At 46.4% G+C, this 19931-nt stretch overlaps 1 protein-coding gene across 1 annotated transcript; it reads left to right on the top strand.

The window, feature by feature from the left end:
• The first annotated feature begins 231 nt into the window (after positions 1-231).
• rcc1 (regulator of chromosome condensation 1) lies at positions 232-19250 on the top strand. The gene is made up of 11 exons (XM_080540906.1): positions 232-341; positions 1637-1726; positions 5389-5481; positions 9378-9565; positions 10976-11155; positions 11748-11844; positions 12351-12473; positions 12996-13142; positions 18058-18177; positions 18509-18670; positions 18965-19250. Exons 2-11 carry the CDS (start codon positions 1651-1653, stop codon positions 19138-19140), a joined length of 1362 nt encoding a protein of 453 aa, XP_080397032.1. The 5' UTR covers positions 232-341; positions 1637-1650; the 3' UTR covers positions 19141-19250.
• The last annotated feature ends 681 nt before the right edge of the window (positions 19251-19931 follow it).

Below are 19931 nucleotides of genomic sequence, written 5' to 3'. Positions count from 1 at the left end.
TGTCAAATGTACATACGTTGTTTGTTGATGTTGAGGAGTTGTGTAACTGAAGTTGGAGTTGGGTAACTGAATGTGTACTGTCTCTTTAAAGCCCAGGGCGCGTGGCATTCTTGGGAATGGATCGTAGCGGAGCGTCTTCGTGAGACTGCATCTTGTCCAATCAAATGACTTGGTCCCTTTATGACGTTGTGAACCCAGAAGAGGTGCACCCTGGGAAACGCCGCACGCGCTGCTACACGCTCACCAGCCCAGTGCCTCAGACCGGAGTCCTCGCGCGCCTCTGGGATTCGTATTGATAACGTATTAACAGACATAACAGATTCTAACGTCTCCAGCGACACGTAAGTACCAAGTAAGACCAAACGCAACAGGACCGCTGTCTCAACATAGCGACGAGCTGTTTCATATTCCATCACTCTGGTTTCTCCTACATGACTTCATCCGTCCAACCGTCCATTCATTAAGTCCCCCCAGACAGACAGCCGGTTAGCCTAGCCTAGCCTGCTATGTTTGGTTTAGGTTGAAAGGCGCTCGCACACACTCACACACACACACACACACACACACACACACACACACACACACACTATTATACATATCTGACTCTACAGCTTGTTTTGTACATGTGATGTCTGTTCGTTGAGCTGAAATGTTACTTGTGCTAAGCTAGTACACAATGTCATTCATTGACTCATTTTCACTAGCTTAGCTGGCTAGCTCACTCGAACACACGCTGCTTGGCTGCACGTAAACTACTGTGTGTGAGTGTGTACTAATGGTGTGTGTAGTAATGGTGTGTGTTGTGTACAGGGTCTGGTGTGTGTGTGTGTGTGTGTGTGTGTGTGTGTGTGTGTGTGTGTGTGTGTGTGTGTTGTGTACAGAGTCTCTTGCAGCCTAGTTGAATGTTATGCAACAGCTGTGCCCTGCGCTGGCCTGCCAGCCATTCAGACAACATGACTGACTTACTGTTGAGGTCGAGCCACACACATGTCTTCTACCAGTAGAGACCAAGGTCTTCCACTCCGCTTTCCTCTGGGCTGCATGAAGGAATGCGACTAGCTCTGGTCCAGATGACCTGTTTAGCTGAAGCCCGAGACACAGTAGTGTTTAGAAGCTTTAGATAACTGAGTCACAACGTCTGTGTTGTGTTCTGCTTCTGCTACACATGTGCTGCGATGTTGCTTTGGTCTAAACTGTGTAATGAACATGGAGTCAGTGTGTGTGTGTGTTGTGTTCAGGGTCTGTTGTGTATTGTGTACAGTGTGTGTGTGTGTGTGTGTGTGTGTAGTAATGGTGTGTGTTGTGGGTATAGGGTCTGGTGTGTGTGTGTGTGTGTGTGTAGTAATGTTGTGTGTACAGGATCTGGTGTGTGTGTGTACAGGGTCTGGTGTGTGTGTGTGTGTAGTAATGGTGTGTGTGTTGTGTGTACAGGGTCTGGTGTGTGTGTAGTAATGGTGTGTGTTGTGTGTACAGGGTCTGGTGTGTGTAGTAATGGTGTGTGTGTGTAGTAATGGTGTATGTGTGTGTGTGTAGTGATGGTGTGTGTGTAGTAATGGTGTGTGTGTAGTAATGGTGTGTGTGTTGTGTGTACATGGTGTGTGTGTGTGTGTAGTAATGGTGTATGTTGTGTGTACAGGGTCTGCTGCAGCCATGCCTGCTAAGAAGGCCATTAAGAGGCCATCGACGGGCAAACCAGAGGATGTCCTGGATCCTAAGAAGGTCAAAGGTGAGCTGCTGCTGCTGCTGCTAAGACCCTAACTATCTCACTGTGTTGATCTGCTGCTAACAGACCCTAACTATCTCACTGTGTTGATCTGCTGCTAACAGACCCTAACTATCTCACTGTGTTGATCTGCTGCTAACAGACCCTAACCATCTCACTGTGTTGGGGCCCATTCCACTAAGGTCGATTATCTTCTAAGCCTCGATAAAGTTCTAAGCCTCGATAATGTTAGCTTGCGTTCGGTTCCATCAATGTGGCTCAAATAATTCGCTGCTTGGTTGAGCTCCTTCTGAGTCAGATATAATTAGCCTGGTCGCGACACTGGCTAAAGTAAGACACGCGTCAAAAAAGGCTCACAGGCGGAAACTACATCCCGAACGACAGTTCCTCTTTTAGGAAATATTAGTTCCCACTTCACACGAGATAGATAGATGGATAGGTTGACTGTGTGATAGATAGATAATTTGATATTTTGAAAGTGTGATCGATCGATAGATAACTTGATATTTTGAAAGTGTGATAGATAGATCGATAGATCAATAAATAAAATAATGTTAAAAAAAAAAGTAATTGTCTCAACTTGCATTGCTGTCATCACAGCGGTCTGGCTGGCGCATTGGTTAAGGCAGCCAGCTTGAGTTCCAAAGGTTGCGTGTTCGAGACTTGACTAAGTTATTTTTATTTTTATTTTTTACATTTAACCGAAGATTTCATGCAAAGGCTTCAAACACCATTGTAATCGTGTCAGTTCTTGTAAATTAGCCTGCACCATAATTGTATAGCCTACATACTTTTTTAGATGAGATTTTAGATTAGATTCAGACAACGAAATGCAGTAAAAAGTGTGTCCGAAGAGGGATTCGAACCACCGTCTAAAAATGACGAATAAATCCTATGGCAGCGGTCAATACCACTAGGCCATTGTGGCGATATGACGGTTTGTAGCCTGCTGCTGATATCACCACAGTAGTAAATATTCATTTATTAAAATATGAACATATAACAATAACTGGGGCTAGTATGACCTACGCATTTAATCGGTCAGCAATTTCTTGCCAAACCATTTCCCTCGCCTTGTTAATTGCGGCAGTATTGCACTATTTTACATCTTATTTTTCCGTCTTCATAAAGATCAATAATTCGGAATGCTGCGCAAATGTAGTACCCCTGCAGAGTGGATTATCTTCATTTCGACAGATCGACTCTTCGGGGCTCTTTATATCTGCGTGCACGCGCCCATATCGAAGATTTGTAAGCCGGTGTTCTGTGAACACTCATCACACGAGCCTGATCCTCGTTCGAGGAATCACCTGAGGCTTGAATTCCAATCCCCAGTTGCCTGATTTATTTCAATCGCCGATATACTAAGCCACCTTTAGTGGAACGGCCCCCTGATCTGCTGCTAACAGACCCTAACTATCTCACCGTGTTGATCTGCTGCTAACAGACCCTAACTATCTCACTGTGTTGATGTTGACTGGTTGTCTCTGTGCTGCAGTCAGGAACCCCAGCCTCAGAACTGCACTCTTACACTTGTGTCATGTGACGTAACAATACAACTTGAAACAAACACTCACTCACTCAAACTTGATTAGTAACGTTGTGCTCAGGGTCTGTTGTGTGGTGTGTAGTAATGGTGTGTGTTGTGTGTACAGGGTCATGTGTGTGTGTGTGTGTGTGTAGTGTTATGCTTGCCTGGCTCTTGACAAAGTAACAAAAAGGGATACCACACATGGTTAACAATAATTAGGAGATTTATTGTAGAAAATAATGTTGAATTGAAATAATGAATAAAGATAATGATAACGACAACCAAAAACGGCTGCTGGTCGACAAGGAAGAGAGCGAGTCCATGAATTTGACCCACTCTTAAAGTTCCTGGGCCAATTAGGATAATCCCCCACTCCTCTGCCCATCTGGAACAAAGAGAGAAGGTAGACAGGACAACAGATATAACAGCGCCCACTATAGGTCAAGTGTGGATCGTCACATCCCCCCCCTTAAAACAGAGGCCTACTAAAAAGGTCTCTGCAAATTCTATTGCCAGATAACAGCATAACTTAAAAACGAGATTAATCAAAAATACAACTAATAACCATAATTTATGCCAATATTACCAACCGGCACAAAGAAAACGGTGATCTCCGCCACACATCCTAAACATCAAATCCCAACCTGCCCACCCTCCTATTACAAAGTCCTCCTATAAACTACTCCCATATCAGCCATAATCTTCAGCCCATTTAAAGCGAGTAACTGTGCACACATACAAAACAGAAAAGTAACTAACATACTTCGTAAGAGCTGCCCCGCATCTAACTCAGCAATGACTGACTAACCACTCAGCTAGTCTTCAGTGCGTTCACATGCAACTCTTCCACCAAGCAAATGCCTGGTGGCGCCCCCGCGTTCAACACACCAAAAATAACAAACGAAAACAATAAACAAGCGTTAAGCGCTTCTACTCCTAGCACGGGGGTTCACGTATAGCTCTGATGGTATCTAAACCACCCGCCCTACCTATCCTTCTCTGCTTTGCATAGAACACAGCACTCACCAAACTCCAGCCGAAGATCACAGCCAATACCAAGTTTTACGTCCTTGTCAGCACAGTCGGACGGCCAGCTCCCCCTCGTCACCAGCACCCAAACCAACATACCAAATATACATTACATCCAATCCAACCAAAACCCAATAACTATAAACAATAACCATGCGAGTCTCCCAATAAAGAGTTGGACATATCCAATAATCCAATCCCGAATATCAACTATGAAAAGGGAGAGAATATTGCTCTCACCAAATTCACTCCCGGACGAGCACCCAATTTGTTACGCTTGCCTGGCTCTTGACAAGGTAACAAAAAGGCAGACCACACATGGTTAACAATAATAGGAGATTTATTGTAGAAAATAATGTTGAATTGAAATAATGAATAAAGATAATGATAACGACAACCAAAAACGGCTGCTGACAAGGAAGAGAGCGAGTCCATCAATCTGACCCACTCTTAAAGTTCCTGGGACAATTAGGATAATCCCCCACACCTGTGCCCATCTGGAACAAAGAGAGATGGTAGACAGGACAACAGATATAACAGCGCCCACTATAGGTCAAGTGTGGATCGTCACAGTAGTAATGGTGTGTTTTGTGTGTACAAGGTCTGGTGTGTGTGTAGTAATGGTGTGTTTTGTGTGTACAGGGTCTGGTGTGTGTGTGTGTGTGTGTAGTAATGGTGTGTTCTGTGTGTGTGTGTGTGTGTGTAGTAATGGTGTGTTGTGTGTACAGGGTCTGGTGTGTGTGTGTGTGTGTGTAGTAATGGTGTGTGTTGTGTGTACAGGGTCTGGTGTGTGTGTGTGTAGTAATAGTGTGTGTTGTGTGTACAGGGTCTAGTGTGTGTGTGTGTGTGTGTGTGTAGTAATGGTGTGTGTTGTGTGTACAGGTTCTGGTGTGTGTGTGTGTAGTAATGGTGTGTGTTGTGTGTACAGGGTCTGGTTTGTGTGTGTGTGTGTGTGTGTGTGTGTGTGTGTAGTAATGGTGTGTGTTGTGTGTACAGGGTCTCTGGTGTGTGTGTGTGTGTGTGTTGTGTGTACAGGGTCTGGTGTGTGTAGTAATGGTGTGTGTAGTAATGGTGTGTGTAGTAATGGTGTGTGTTGTGTGTACAGGGTCTGCTGCAGCCATGCCTGCTAAGAAGACTGCTAGTAAGAGGCCATCGACGAGCAAACCAGAGGACGTCCTGGATCCTAAGAAGGTCAAAGGTGAGCTGCTGCTGCTGCTAACAACCTGCTTCCTCCCTTTGCATGTGTGACCAACAGCTTCATTAATAGTCTGTGTCTGTGTCATTGATAGCAGCTTCCTACCATTAGATTGTGAAGCGGCTTACTCACACACACACACTCAGGCCCAATCCCATTTCTCATTTTTACCCCTACCCCGAGTTTTGGCTTGCCCCTCGGAACAGAGTCACCAGGACTAGTGGAACAGAGTCACCAGGACTAGTGGAACAGAGTCACCAGGACTAGTGGAACAGAGTCACCAGGACTAGTGGAACAGTTACCAGACTAGTATAACAGAGTCACCAGGACTAGTGGAACAGAGTCACCAGGACTAGTGGTTGACATCTTGACAGATTAAATGAGATAACCCTGATATTACTGATGACGTATCGTAGAGGAGCACGGGCCTTGTGACTCGTTCTCAACTTAAGTTTCACGCCGTCGATCGATCAAACAGGTCTGTAGGCTAGCAACCCTGCTCCTACCCTGCCAGTCTGTAGGCTAGCAACCCTGCTCCTACCCTGCCAGTCTGTAGGCTAGCAACCCTGCTCCTACCCAGCCAGTATATATCTATAGTCTCACTAAGAAGGCCCAGAAGAGGATGTTCTTCCTCCGGCAGCTGAGGAAATTCAGACTGCCGAGGTCCAGTTCTACACGGCCATCATAGAGTCCATCCTCACCCACTCCATCATCACCTGGTTCCCTGCTGCAACAGCCAAGGACAAGGCCAAGTTGCAGAGGGTTATACGTGCAGCGGAGAGGGTGATCGGCTGTCCCTGGCCCTCCCTCAACTCCCTGCACGACACCAGGGCTCTGAGGAGGGCAAGGAAGATCATGGCCGACCCCTCCCACCCTGGCCACGGCCTCCTCACCCTGCTTCCCTCTGGGAGAAGGTTGTGGCTGCCTAAAACAGTAAAGGCCCGCCACAGGCTCAGTTTTTTCCCCTCAGCCGCCAGGCTGCTAAATGACTCTGGCTTCCCCCTCCCCCCCGCCCCCAAGTCTGCCCAGGACTGAATATGCACTGGACCTTTGAAAAACTCTGCACTGCACTTTATATATATATATATATATATATATATATATATATATATATATATATATATAGCACTATTCAATGCACTGTCTGTCCTGTTTTGCATTTGTATTTGTTTTTGTTCATGTATACATGTGAAAAAAGCATAAATGCACCTACTGTAATGCCAAAACAAATTGTGTCAAGCATAATCAATAAATGTAATCTGAATCTGAATATTAGAGGAGTAACAACCCTGCTCCTACCCTGCCAGTCTGATATTAGAGGAGTAACAACCCTGCTCCAACCCTGCCAGTCTGATATTAGAGGAGAGGTAACAACCCTGCTCCTACCCTGCCAGTCTGGTATTAGAGGAGAGGTAACAACCCTGCTCCTACCCTGCCAGTCTGGTATTAGAGGAGAGGTAACAACCCTGCTCCTACCCTGCCAGTCTGGTATTAGAGGAGAGGTAACAACCCTGCTCCTACCCTGCCAGTCTGATATTAGAGGAGAGGTAACAACTAGAGATGCTCCGATCTGATCGGCGCCGATCGGTATCGGCCGATATGGCCTTGATCGGTTTTGATCGGAGTTCTCAAAACGGCCGATCAAACACGACCGATCAGTTTACAAAATGGCGTCGCCAGTCTGGAAATATTACACAGCGTCGGAAAGAGACAACAAATATGCCGTTTGTAATGTCTGCTCAAAAGAAATACCTCGCGGAGGAACGCACGCAAGGTCTTTCAATACCACGAATATAATACGGCATTTGCTGTGTTCGTTGATTCGCTCCGAGAGCGCCGAAGCGCACACTGGGCTCGACGTCATAAAGGGACCGAGTGCTTTGATTGGACGAGAGGCGTTCCACGAGTGCTGGTCAGAGTTCCAGCGCGACTTCACGAGCGTAGTGTAGGTAGTGTTCAGCGACGTCATGTGACCCAGCGAGCAGGAAGTCACTAAGCTAGACTAAGGCCCATAGCAACAACAACTATTAGCGCGCGAGTTTTAGGTCTTCCTCTGTGCACCTTGCACAAGTGTAGATAGCGAGTGACTTTTCAGCATAGCAGGACATATTTTAGATGATAAGAGGAACAGGCTGAGTGCCAAAAACGCTGAGATGCTTGTATTTCTCAAGGCTAATCTTTATTTATTTTATTTATGGACTTTATTGTCATTATCTTATTATACATTTTTTATTATAATAATTATATATAATAATAATTATTATTATTATTATAATCATTATAAATAATTATTAATCTGCCAGTGATGCTGCTTAAGAAGTAAGGTTTGAGTCTGAAATCTCCTTAGGTGCAATGTTTTGTTTTTTTGTTTTATTGATTATTGCTGACTTGCTGTCTTATCTCCTCCTAAATATGACTTATTTTATATTTGGCTATAGCCTGTTTATGTTGCAGTTTAGTTTGGGTATGTTTATTGTTCCTCAGGAAAGCTACTGTATACTATAAGCTCCAAGTTCTCTAAGAGCCCCTAGTTCCTCTCATTCGAGTGGAATGTTGCACATTTGATGTGACAGTGTACATTTTATTTATTATGATTTTTATTTTCACATTTTATTTGTTTTTCCTGAAGTAAGCTACAGGTGGTTGTGAATTCAATAAAACAGATGGTTGTCAATTCATGATACTTTCTCATCTCCTAATTTCATTTGAATACTTAATATACAATGTCAATGGTGTTAAGAATAATTAAAAACATAAATAATGCTACACAATAAATAGAATGCTTCAATTAGGGATGCTCCGATCTGGAATTTTGGGGCCGATACCGATCACCGATTTGTTTCCTCAAGATCAACCGATACCGATACCGATTTTAAAAAAAATACATAACTGACTGGATAGCCTAAATATTTTTTGCTTTTTAGACAAAAGTTTTGATCCATTAGGCATCAAGCAAACGCAGACCCATTTTTATGGCATAGTAAAGGTCTGGCCTATCACCCAGTTAGGGCCTGAAGCCCAAGTCAGTCGATATGGCTGTATAAAAGACATCATAAACGTGGCCTTCATGGTTTACATACTGTTACGTCCTCCTATGTTTTCTGTTCAGTTATCTGTCTTCCCCAGGAAAAAAAAATAAAAATAAAAAATAAAAAAAAGATCGGTTTTTGCGATCGGCCATTTTTGCCGATCACCGATCGAGTCATTTGGAGTGAAATCGGCCGATTTAAATCGGTGGCCGATAAATCGGAGCATCCCTAGCTTCAATTGCCATTTTCGACGCTGTGATCGGTGATCGGTGATATCGGATCGGCAGATCACTGATTCCAGTGATCGGTGATCGGTGATCGGCACCAAAAACCCTGATCGGAGCATCTCTAGTAACAACCCTGCTCCTACCCTGCCAGTCTGGTATTAGAGGAGTAACAACCCTGCTCCTACCCTGCCAGTCTGAGAGTGGTAACAAGTGCAACAACTTTCGCGGCTGGACATAAGTTACATTTTGGGCGTCATGTGCCCTCAAAGCGGGGGGGGGGAATGCGACATGGAAATATGTCAAAATGCGGGACTGTGTGTGTGATCAATATAAACTCTTAAACTAAGAGAGAATACCAACAGAAGAATATCTCTCATTCCACAAATGCATGATCCACGAATGCATGATCCTTACATCCTTACATTACTAATCAGGCTTTCCAAGCATATAAAAGACAATACCAATTATTATTATAATAAGTATTATTAAAGGGGAGGAATAATCGACCAAAATAACGTTTCAGAACTTTTTTTGTTGAGGAGTTTAGTAATAATTGATTGACCGGTGTCTCTGCCCCGCTCCCCCCCCTCTTTCTCTCCCTGCCTCTCACTCTCTCTCTCCCTCTCACTCCCCCCCCCCCCAGTGTCCCACAGCAGCCACGGCAGGGAGCCGGGCTTGGTCCTGGCGCTGGGCCAGGGGGACGTGGGTCAGCTGGGCCTGGGGGAGGCGGTGCTGGAGAGGAAGAGGCCGGCGCTGGTCCCCCTCCCCGAGGAGGCGCTGCAGGTGGCCTCAGGGGGCATGCACACCGCCTGCATCACACACACCGGACACGTGAGTCACACACACACACACACACACTGCCTGCATCACACACACCGGACACGTGAGTCACACACACACACATTTTATGTTCGGACAAGTGGATTTCCTCCTGCAGTTGTCCGACGGACAAGTCAAAACAAAGAGAAAAATAAATAAATCAGTATGTATTGAAATCCGCAAACAATTAATTCCTCCTTCAGTTGTACGATCGTGAAAGTAATACATGTATTAAGGAGCTATGCTGCACCTCATTCTCGCTGCCTATGAGGCACGGTGTAGCTTGTATCAGAAATTCTAACGCTATTCTGTGGGTGTGACTGTTATTTACTCCACTGACCGCGAAAGTGCCAACCTCCTTGACCGCAAAGTTGGTCTATGTAGTCAATGTAGCTGCCTTGTCAATGTAGCTGCCTTGTCAATGTAGCTGCCTTGTCAATGTAGCTGCCTTGTCAATGTAGCTGCCATGTCAATGTACCTGCCATGTCAATGTACCTGCCATGTCAATGTAGCTGCCTTGTCAATCTAGCTGCCTTGTCAATCTAGCTGCCTTGTCAATGTCTGCTGCCTTGTCAATGTAGCTGCCTTGTCAATGTAGCTGCCATGTCAATGTAGCTGCCATGTCAATGTCTGCTGCCTTGTCAATCTAGCTGCCTTGTCAATGTCTGCTGCCTTGTCAATATCTGCTGCCTTGTCAATGTAGCTGCCTTGTCAATGTAGCTGCCTTGTCAATGAGGCTGCCTTGTCAGTGTAACTGCCTTGTCAATGTAGCTGCCTTGTCAATGTAGCTGCCTTGTCAATGTCTGCTGCCTTGTCAATGTAGCTGCCATGTCAATGTAGCTGCCGTGTCAATCTAGCTGCCTTGTCAATGTCTGCTGCCTTGTCAATGTAGCTGCCTTGTCAATATCTGCTGCCTTGTCAATGTAGCTGCCTTGTCAATGTAGCTGCCTTGTCAATGTAGCTGCCTTGTCAATGTAGCTGCCTTGTCAATGTAGCTGCCTGGTCAATGTAGCTGCCTGGTCAATGTAGCTGCCTGGTCAATGTAGCTGCCTGGTCAATGTAGCTGCCTTGTCAATGTAGCTGCCTGGTCAATGTAGCTGCCATGTCAATGTAGCTGCCATATCAATGTAGCTGCCTTGTCAATGTCTGCTGCCGTGTCAATGTAGTTGCCATGTCAATGTAGCTGCCATGTCAATGGAGCTGCCTTGTCAATGTCTGCTGCCTTGTCAATGTAGCTGCCTTGTCAATGTAGCTGCCTTGTCAATGTAGCTGCCTTGTCAATGTAGCTGCCATGTCAATGTAGCTGCCATGTCAATGTAGCTGCCTCTATCATTGTCTCTATCAAACAATGCTCCGACCCCTGTGCTCTGCGCTCTGCTCTGACCCCTGTGCTCTGACCCCTGTGCTCTGACCCCTGTGCAGGTGTACACGTTTGGCTGCAACGACGAGGGCGCGCTGGGCCGCGACACGTCAGAGGAGGGGGCGGAGACGGTCCCGGGGAAGGTGTCTCTGGACCAGAGGGTGGTGCAGGTGTCTGCTGGGGACAGCCACACCGCCGCCCTGACGGAGGACGGACACGTTTACCTCTGGGGCTCCTTCAGGGTGAGGACACAAACACCCTGGTGGTGGTGGGAGTGGAGGAGGAGGTGGAGGTGGGGGTGGTGGAGGAGGTGGGGGTGGAGGAGGAGGAGGTGGGGTGGAGGAGGAGGTGGAGAAGGAGGTGGGGGTGGAGGAGGTGGTGGTGGAGGAGGAGGTTGGGGTGAAGGAGGTGGGGGTGGAGGAGGTGGTGGTGGAGGTGGGGGTGGTGGAGGAGGTGGTGGTGGTGGGGTTGGAGGTGGGGGTGGTGGTGGAGGGGGGTATTCCATCAACGTCGCGGGTAGTTACATGTATGTTGTGAGGTAGTAACATGTATGTTCTGGGTAGTAACATGTATGTTCTGGGTAGTAACATGTATGTTCTGCGTAGTAACATGTATGTTCTGGGTAGTAACATGTATGTTCTGGGTAGTAACATGTATGTTGTGAGGTAGTAACATGTATGTTCTGCGTAGTAACATGTATGTTCTGGGTAGTAACATGTATGTTCTGGGTAGTAACATGTATGTTCTGCGTAGTAACATGTATGTTCTGCGTAGTAACATGTATGTTCTGGGTAGTAACATGTATGTTGTGTAACACGCGTGTTGTCTCTGCAGGACAACAACGGGGTCATCGGGCTGCTGGAGCCCATGCAGAAGAGCTGCCTGCCTGTCAGGGTCGCCATGACAACGGCTGTGCTGAAGATCGCCTCAGGTGTGTGGTGGGAGACACACACACACAACCCTCTAACACACACACAACCCTCTAACACGCACACACACACATACATACATACACATACATACACACACACACACACACACACACATACATACACACACACGCACAACCCTCTAACACACACACACACACACACACACACAACCCTCTAACACACACACACACACACAACCCTCTAACACGCACACACACACACACACACATACATACACACACACACATACATACACACACACGCACAACCCTCTAACACACACACACACACACACAACCCTCTAACACACACACACACACAACCCTCTAACACACACACACACACACAACCCTCTAACACACACACACACACACACAACCCTCTAACACACACACACACACACACACAACCCTCTAACACACACACACACACAACCCTCTAACTCACACACACAACCCTCTAACACACACACACACACACAACCCTCTAACCTCCCCCCCCCCAGGTAACGACCACCTGGTGATGCTGACAGCGGGCGGAGACCTCTACACGTCAGGCTGTGGCGAGCAGGGCCAGCTGGGCAGGGTCCCCGAGATCTTCGCCAACAGAGGCGGCCGCAAGGGCCTGTGTGAGTACCCCCCCCCCCCTCCTGGCTGGCTGACTGACTGACTGGCTGGCTAGCTGACTGGCTGGCTAGCTGACTGACTGACTGACTGACTGACTGGCTGGCTGACTGACTGGCTGACTGACTGGCTGACTGACTGACTGACTGACTGGGTGACTGACAGAGTGGCTGACTGGCTGACGGACTGACTGACTGACTGGATTAGTGACTGACTGACTGGCTGGGTGACTGGCTGACTGACTGACTGACTGGCTGGCTGGCTGACTGACTGACTGGCTGACTGGGTGACTGACTGACTGGCTGACTGACTGGGTGACTGACTGACTGGCTGACTGACTGACTGACTGGGTGACTGACTGACTGGTTGACTGCCTGACTGACTGACTGACTGACTGACTGACTGGGTGACTGACTGGGTGACTGACTGACTGACTGACTGGGTGACTGACAAGCTGGCTGGATTGATGGATGACGGCTGTGTGTGTGTGTGTGTGTGTGTGTGTGTGTGTGTGTGTGTGTGTGTAGCCAGGCTGCTGACCCCCCAGCAGGTGAAGGTGTCAGGCAGAGGGAGGGTCTGCTTCACTGACGCCTGGTGTGGCGCCTACTTCACCTTCGGCCTGACAGAGGAGGGCAGCGTGTACGGCTGGGGCCTCTCCAACTACCACCAGCTAGGTCTGTCTGTCTGTCTGTCAGTCTGTCTGTCTGTGTCTACCACATTTCTAAGTAAAATCCTTGAGAACGTGATTTTCAGACAACTTACTGATTTTCTTAGCAAAAACATTTTATTTGTTTCAATCAGGTTTTCGTTCTAACCACAGTACTGAGACTGCATTAGTAAAGGTTGTAAACGATCTCAGACTTATCATAGATGCTGGTGGTGTATCAGTTTTTGTCTTGTTAGATTTGAGTGCTGTTTTTGATACAGTAGATCACACTATTCTACTCTCAGGACTTGTATTAGAGTGGTTTAAATCTTATCTAGCTGGTAGGCATTTCTCTGTTGTCCTGGGAGACTCTGTTTCTGATAATGTTAACATCACATGTGCGGTCCCTCAGGGGTCTATTCTTGGTCCCTTGCTCTTCTCCCTGTACATGATTCCATTAGGTGGAATCATCAGAAAACATGGTGTAAATGTTCATAGTTATGCTGATGATACTCAGCTGTACATATCAGTATTGCCTGATAATTCACATGCACTCAGCTCGCTGGAGAATTGTCTCCGAGATATAAAACTTTGGATGTCCAAACATTTTCTACAACTAAATCAGGACAACTGAGATTCTTGTCATTGGACCAAAACCATAAAAAGAGAAATTGTTGAATACGATGGGAACCTTGCTTTCAAACTGCAAACATGAAGCTAAGAATCTCGGTGTGATTATAGATTCTGACTTAAGCTTTGAGCCTCACATCAAATCTATCACTAGAAATGCTTTTTATCATCTACGGAATATTGCAAAAGTTTTCTCCGGCAAGCTGATGCAGAAGTGTTAATGCATGCTTTTGTTATTACACGTTTGGACTATTGTAACAGTCTCCTTTCTGGTCTTCCGAAGAAAGCTATTGGCCACCTGCAATTAGTCCAAAATGCAGCAGCGAGAGTTTTAACCAAAACAAGCAGACGAGCTCATATAACTCCTATTTTAGAGACTCTACACTGGCTTCCTGTTATGTTCAGAATAGATTTCAAGATCCTTCTGCTTGTTTATGAAGCTCTCACTGGCATAGCACCAGAATATTTGAAAGACCTTTTGCTAGCATATCAGCCCAATAGAGCTCTCAGGTCTTCTGACGTAGGTTTTCTCTGTGTACCACATGTACAAAAGAAGAGATTTGGTGAGGCTGCATTCTCATTTTATGCACCCAGATTGTGGAATGCACTGCCAGTTTACATTAGGGATGCAACCTCAGCAAATATGTTCAAGTCAAGTCACTAAAAACCCATCTTTTTAATATTGCCTTTAAATGACTAAATAATTAAATTAAGATTATAAAAACCCATCCTTTTAATATTGCATTTTCAATTACAAAATAATTAAATTATGATTATATAATGATTAAAGCACTTTGAGCAGCAACGTTTGCAGGAAAAGCGCTATACAAATAAAGTTGTTATTATTATTATTATTATTATTATTAACTACCACCAGGGGGGTATTCCACAAACGTTGATTAGTATATCGGCGATAAAAATAAAAGCCACGATCAGGCAACTCGTGATTGGAATTCAAGCCTCAGGTGATTCCTCGAACGAGGATTGGGCTTGTGTCATGAGTGTTCAGTTTTTCCTTCAGGAGTTTCCACATTAGTGGCGCGGTGGTCATTTTTCATTGCATAAAATGCGCACTGGCGCTCAAAACAAAGACGTAATTTCACAAAACTGTTTTGCAAGCGCGCCGCTATTTATTATTATTTATTTTTTAAATAGCGGTTAAGTCATTAAAGCCGAGAAGGTGATTTTATATAGAAGGTGATCAAATACCAAGATATCCTACAGCTGCAGCGGAACATGCAGAACGCAAATGACACACACACACACACACACACACAGAAAGATCATCAGCTCATCGAATATGAAGTACACAAGAGTACACATGGAACCGGGAACGCTCATACATACATATGTATGTGAGCCACATTGATGGAACCGAACGCAAAATGAAATTATCGCCGATTAGAAGATTATCAGGCTTCTAGGAATCGGCCCCAGCTAGGTCTGTCTGTCTGTAAAAACAAAAACGTTTATGTACATACAATTATACATTAATTATTTATTTATTCTAGTATCATTATATTAATGTATTTACTTAATGTGCTTTACATAAGAGCTATGCTCTCTCTCTCTCTGTCTCTCTCTCTCTCTCTCTCAATTTCAATTTCAAAGGGCTTTATTGGCATGGGAAACATACATTTACATTTGCCAAAGCGTGTGAAGATAAAAAACTAAAAGAATGTAATGTACATACTAGAATAAATAAATAGATTACATACTAGATTACAAATAAATAGATTACATACTAGAATAATACAATTCTTATGGTGGTTTTAGCCCATTTGATGTCCTTTTTCTATCACAGCAGCTAACAAATCTTGCTGCTGTGTTTGCACATTGCTGTACCTCACCCAGCAGATATGGTAGCCTTTCCACATTGGTCAAGTCCTCAGTCTCCCTGGATGTTGGTGATCAGTGGGAAGTATGTGTCCCTGATGTCCGCGTCCTAACTATTCCCACCCGAGTTGGGGTAGACCACGGCAACTTCTGGAATATGTAGGGGTGTTTAAAAAAAAAAAAAAAAAAAACACAATCACTGACACTAAGAATAGGCGCGCGTTCCAGGGCCCACAGGGCACAGCGCCGCCGAGTTGCATACAGAGATGGGTAACCTATATCTAATCGTGCACCCCATGTTACGTCACAAGCTAAAATCCAATGGGGTTGGATTAAAATAGCCACGCAGTCCGCGAAAATGTATGCCGTTTCCATAGGGATGCAGCCTGCGGGGCGGAAGAACAAGATACAGAGAACACCCCTACATATTCCAGAAGTTGGCGTGGCCCAACTCGGGGCGTGGTCTACCCCAACTCGGGTGGGAATCGTTAGGACGCCTGATGTCCTTGTACAGCTGGCAGGTAGTTAAGAATGGCGCTTTTCCACTACTTTCCGTAGCTGTCTTTAGCCTTTCTCCACTGCCAAAAGTACCCGTGCCATTTCTGGTACCCGTGCCTAACAAGAACTAAAATAGTTCTTGTTCGGGATGGGTAGCGAAAGGTACCAAAGGTACTTTTTTGCCAGGCTGCGTGTGACGTGTGACGCTGCACACCGTTGATTGGTCAATGGAAATCGTCATCCCATGTTCATAGATTTCTTCGCTAACCGCCATCTTTAAATACCACAACAGATTTCGCTCTTGGAAAATGTCACTTACTGTTTCTGTAATAACTTATTAATAAAGATTAGAACATTTATGCTAACCATCGTATTATCTTAGTTTAATGTCATTTCAATGCATCATATAACTTTTATTTACAACAAGCATAACAAATAAATCGCTATTATGGCGATGTCCTGTGCCTATGCTGTTCCTCAGTCCAGTGGCAGTCAAATGCCGGTAGATTCGCGTCTTGCTCCCTTTAACACATGTCGGCGTTTCCCTGGTTGCGAGATCTAAACTATTAGAACTGAAAGCGGCAGGTAACAGGCACGTAACATCCATATGCTGTATATATAAATAAATATATTTGACTACCAGCAAGACACCGGAGCACTCGTATCTATACGCGGAGATTGTATGAGCCCGCGTCAGTCAGCCTTTCCGTAGAAATACATCGCTCCGTTATATATCTAACGTTACATGTTTTAAGGCTGATCTGTGCATGGTAGTGCTGCATTATGTTGATCTATTTATATCGATCTATTCTTGCCAATTCCTTATTACCAGTGGAAAGGGGGAAGGCTAAAACACTTTGAATGGAATAGATAGGACTTTCCGTTCAATGGAGGAAGCATGATACTCGCGAGTTCATCTCGCTTTTCCCCCCGTTGATGTATTAAACAATCTAAGCAATCTAATCAGAGCAGTTGTTATTATGTAATATTATTGGATGGATGTGCCGTTTTTGATGGAGAGCAGTGAGCGGATGACTGGATGTGAGCATGTATTTGACTAATGCCGATAGATTCGCGTCTTGCTCCGAAACCGGAGCTGCCGGCGCAGACAGGATTTTACAGCGTTCATTCAAACTATCGTAATTCATGAACTATATGCCCAATCTAAAAAATTCAAACAGTTTCTGAAAGCAGAGAAGTTGCACTTTTTGAAGGCTTATTATGGTAGTTCACCCCAAAAAAAAGCACAGTGCTCAACGTGTCAGGAGAAATAAAAATGGAATCGTGTCGCATTTCATGTCGGCATTTCCCTGGTTGCGAGATCTAAACTAGTCTACTAGAACTGAAAGCGGCAAGTAACAGGCACTTAACGTTACATGTTGTAAGGCTGATCTGTGCACGATAGTGCTGCATTTTGACATAATTCTTATCGCATTTCCCCCCGCTGATCTGTATAGCGGGGGGAATCTTATGACACGTAACTCCTCCTACAGTCCCGGGTCGCTCCGTATAATGGAGAAGCGTTTCTGAAAGTACGGCCACGGCTCGGCACGGCTCGGATACAAATGCGGCCCGCGTCAGCCCGGTAGTGGAAAAGCGCCAGATGTGCAGCTCTGTTTCCACCTGATTTTGTGTGCAGTGGGTGCACAGTCTGTCTGGTCTGGGGAGCCAGGTCTGCCTGTGGCGGCCTTTCTCGATGGCCAAGTTGTGTTCACTGAGTCTGTACATAGTCAAGGATTTCCTTAGCTTTGGGTCTGTCACAGTACTCAGGTATTCTGCCACTGTGTATTTTCTGTTTAGAGTAGTATTACTACTTATTAGTATTTAGTATTTTTTGTCTCTCTCTGTGTCTCTCTGTCTCTCTCTCTCTCTCTGTCTCTCTCTCTCTCTCTGTCTCTCTCTCTGTCTCTCTCTCCGTCTCTCCCTCCCTCCCTCCTCTTACGGGGGTGTGTGTGTGTGTGTATGTCTGGTCTCTCCAGGTAGTAAAGGAGTGGATATATATTTCACGCCCGTCAAACTGACCTGCTTCAAGAACTCCACCACGTCCTGGGTCAGCTTCTCTGGCGGCCAGCACCACACCATCTGCCTGGACTCTGATGGTACACACACACGCACGCCACACACTTACACACACGCGCATGCACGCCACACACGCACACACACACACACGCCGGCCACACACGTACACACACGCGCACGCACGCCACACACACGCACGCCACACACGCGCACACGTACGTACACACATACACACACACACACACCGCACACACACACACACACACACACACACACACACACGGTTAGACAGATGTGTTTCTAAGTTGTTTTGGATAAAAGCTGAATGCCCCCCCCCCCCCCACACCAAACATGCTGCTGTCCCCCCTACAGTGTCAGGTTAACGTGTGTTTGTGTGTGTGTGTGTTCCAGGCCAGGTGTACAGCCTGGGCAGGTCAGAGTACGGGAGGCTGGGGCTGGGCCCGGGGGCGGAGGAGCAGAGTGAGCCGGTGGCCCTGGGGGGGGCGTGGGGGCTGGGGGGGGCGGTGGGCGTGGCCTGTGGAGCCTCCGTCAGCTACGCTGTCACCAAGCAAGGTGAGAGGAGACGGCCTGCCCTGTGTGTGTGTGTTACATCTGTTACTGTTACTGTGTGTATACAATCCACTAACGTGTGTGTTTGTGTGTCTGTCTCTCTGTCTCTGTCTCTCTCTCTGTCTCTGTCTCTCTCTCTGTCTCTCTCTCTCTCTCTGTCTCTCTCTCTGTCTCTCTCTCTGTCTCTGTCTCTCTCTCTCTGTCTCTCTCTCTGTCTCTCTCTGTCTGTCTCTCTGTCTCTGTCTCTCTCTCTGTCTCTCTCTCTCTGTCTCTCTCTCTCCTCCCCCCCTCTCCCAGGGTCTGTGTATGCCTGGGGGATGGGCACCAACCTGCAGCTGGGTACAGGAGAGGAGGATGACGAGTGGAGTCCTGTGGAGATGACGGGAAAGCAGCTAGAGAACCGTGCAGTACTGATGGTGGCCAGCGGGGGGCAGCACACCGTCCTGCTGGTCAAAGACAAACAGGAGAGCTGATGAGGAGGAGGAGGAGGATGAGGGTGTCCACAGGGAGAGGGAGATGGGAGGGTGATCTGGTTATATCAGAATGTCTGTCCAGACCCCCTCCCCCTCTCCTCCCCCCCACACCCCGGACACCTTAGCTGGGGTCGGGGGTGTTAGAAGCAGGGGAGGAGGGTGTGTGTGTGTGTGTGTGTGTGTGTGTGTGTGTGTGTGTGAGGCGGGCGGGGGGGGCTTTAAGGGTGGTCCCTGGTGTTAGAAGCCAACTGGGGAGGGTGGGGGGGTTGTGTGTGACTGAGGGTTCACTGTAACCCTTAGGCAGGGGGGGGCTGTGATGAGACCCCACGTCTGCTACACTCGATCATGATTCACCAGAGAAACTATTTTTTTAAATCTAGTTTGTGCTTCTTTTTTTTTCTTAATGTGTGTGTGTGCGTGTGTGTGTGTGTGTGCGTGCAGGAGTGTGTGAAAATGATGGACAAGCCTTTTAATGAGATCCATGTCAGTCTTTTAAGATGTCAAAAACCTTTTTGTTCTGAGCAGCAGTATCTCCACCATTAGACTGGTGTCTACCCAGAATGCACCAGACCTCCATTAGTGACTGGTGTCTACCCAGAATGCACCAGACCTCCATTAGTGACTGGTGTCTACCCAGAATGCACCAGACCTCCATTAGTGACTGGTGTCTACCCAGAATGCACCAGACCTCCATTAGTGACTGGTGTCTACCCAGAATGCACCAGACCTCCATTAGTGACTGGTGTCTACCCAGAATGCACCAGACCTCCATTAGTGACTGGTGTCTACCC

Source organism: Nansenia antarctica, assembly GCF_963989245.1.
Source record: "Nansenia antarctica genome assembly, chromosome: 10".
Taxonomy (NCBI): Eukaryota; Metazoa; Chordata; class Actinopteri; order Argentiniformes; family Microstomatidae; genus Nansenia; species Nansenia antarctica.
Note: the sequence above shows the minus strand (reverse complement) of the source record. Positions and strands in the feature narration are given on the sequence as shown.

Bases quoted from the DNA above. Each gene is read 5' to 3' on its own strand.
- rcc1 (XM_080540906.1), top strand. From the start codon at position 1,651: ATGCCTGCTAAGAAGGCCATTAAGAGGCCATCGACGGGCAAACCAGAG. The intron at 12,474-12,995 runs GTGAGTACCCCC...GTGTGTGTGTAG, and splicing joins AGGCGGCCGCAAGGGCCTGT to CCAGGCTGCTGACCCCCCAG. The intron at 13,143-18,057 runs GTCTGTCTGTCT...TGGTCTCTCCAG, and splicing joins CTCCAACTACCACCAGCTAG to GTAGTAAAGGAGTGGATATA.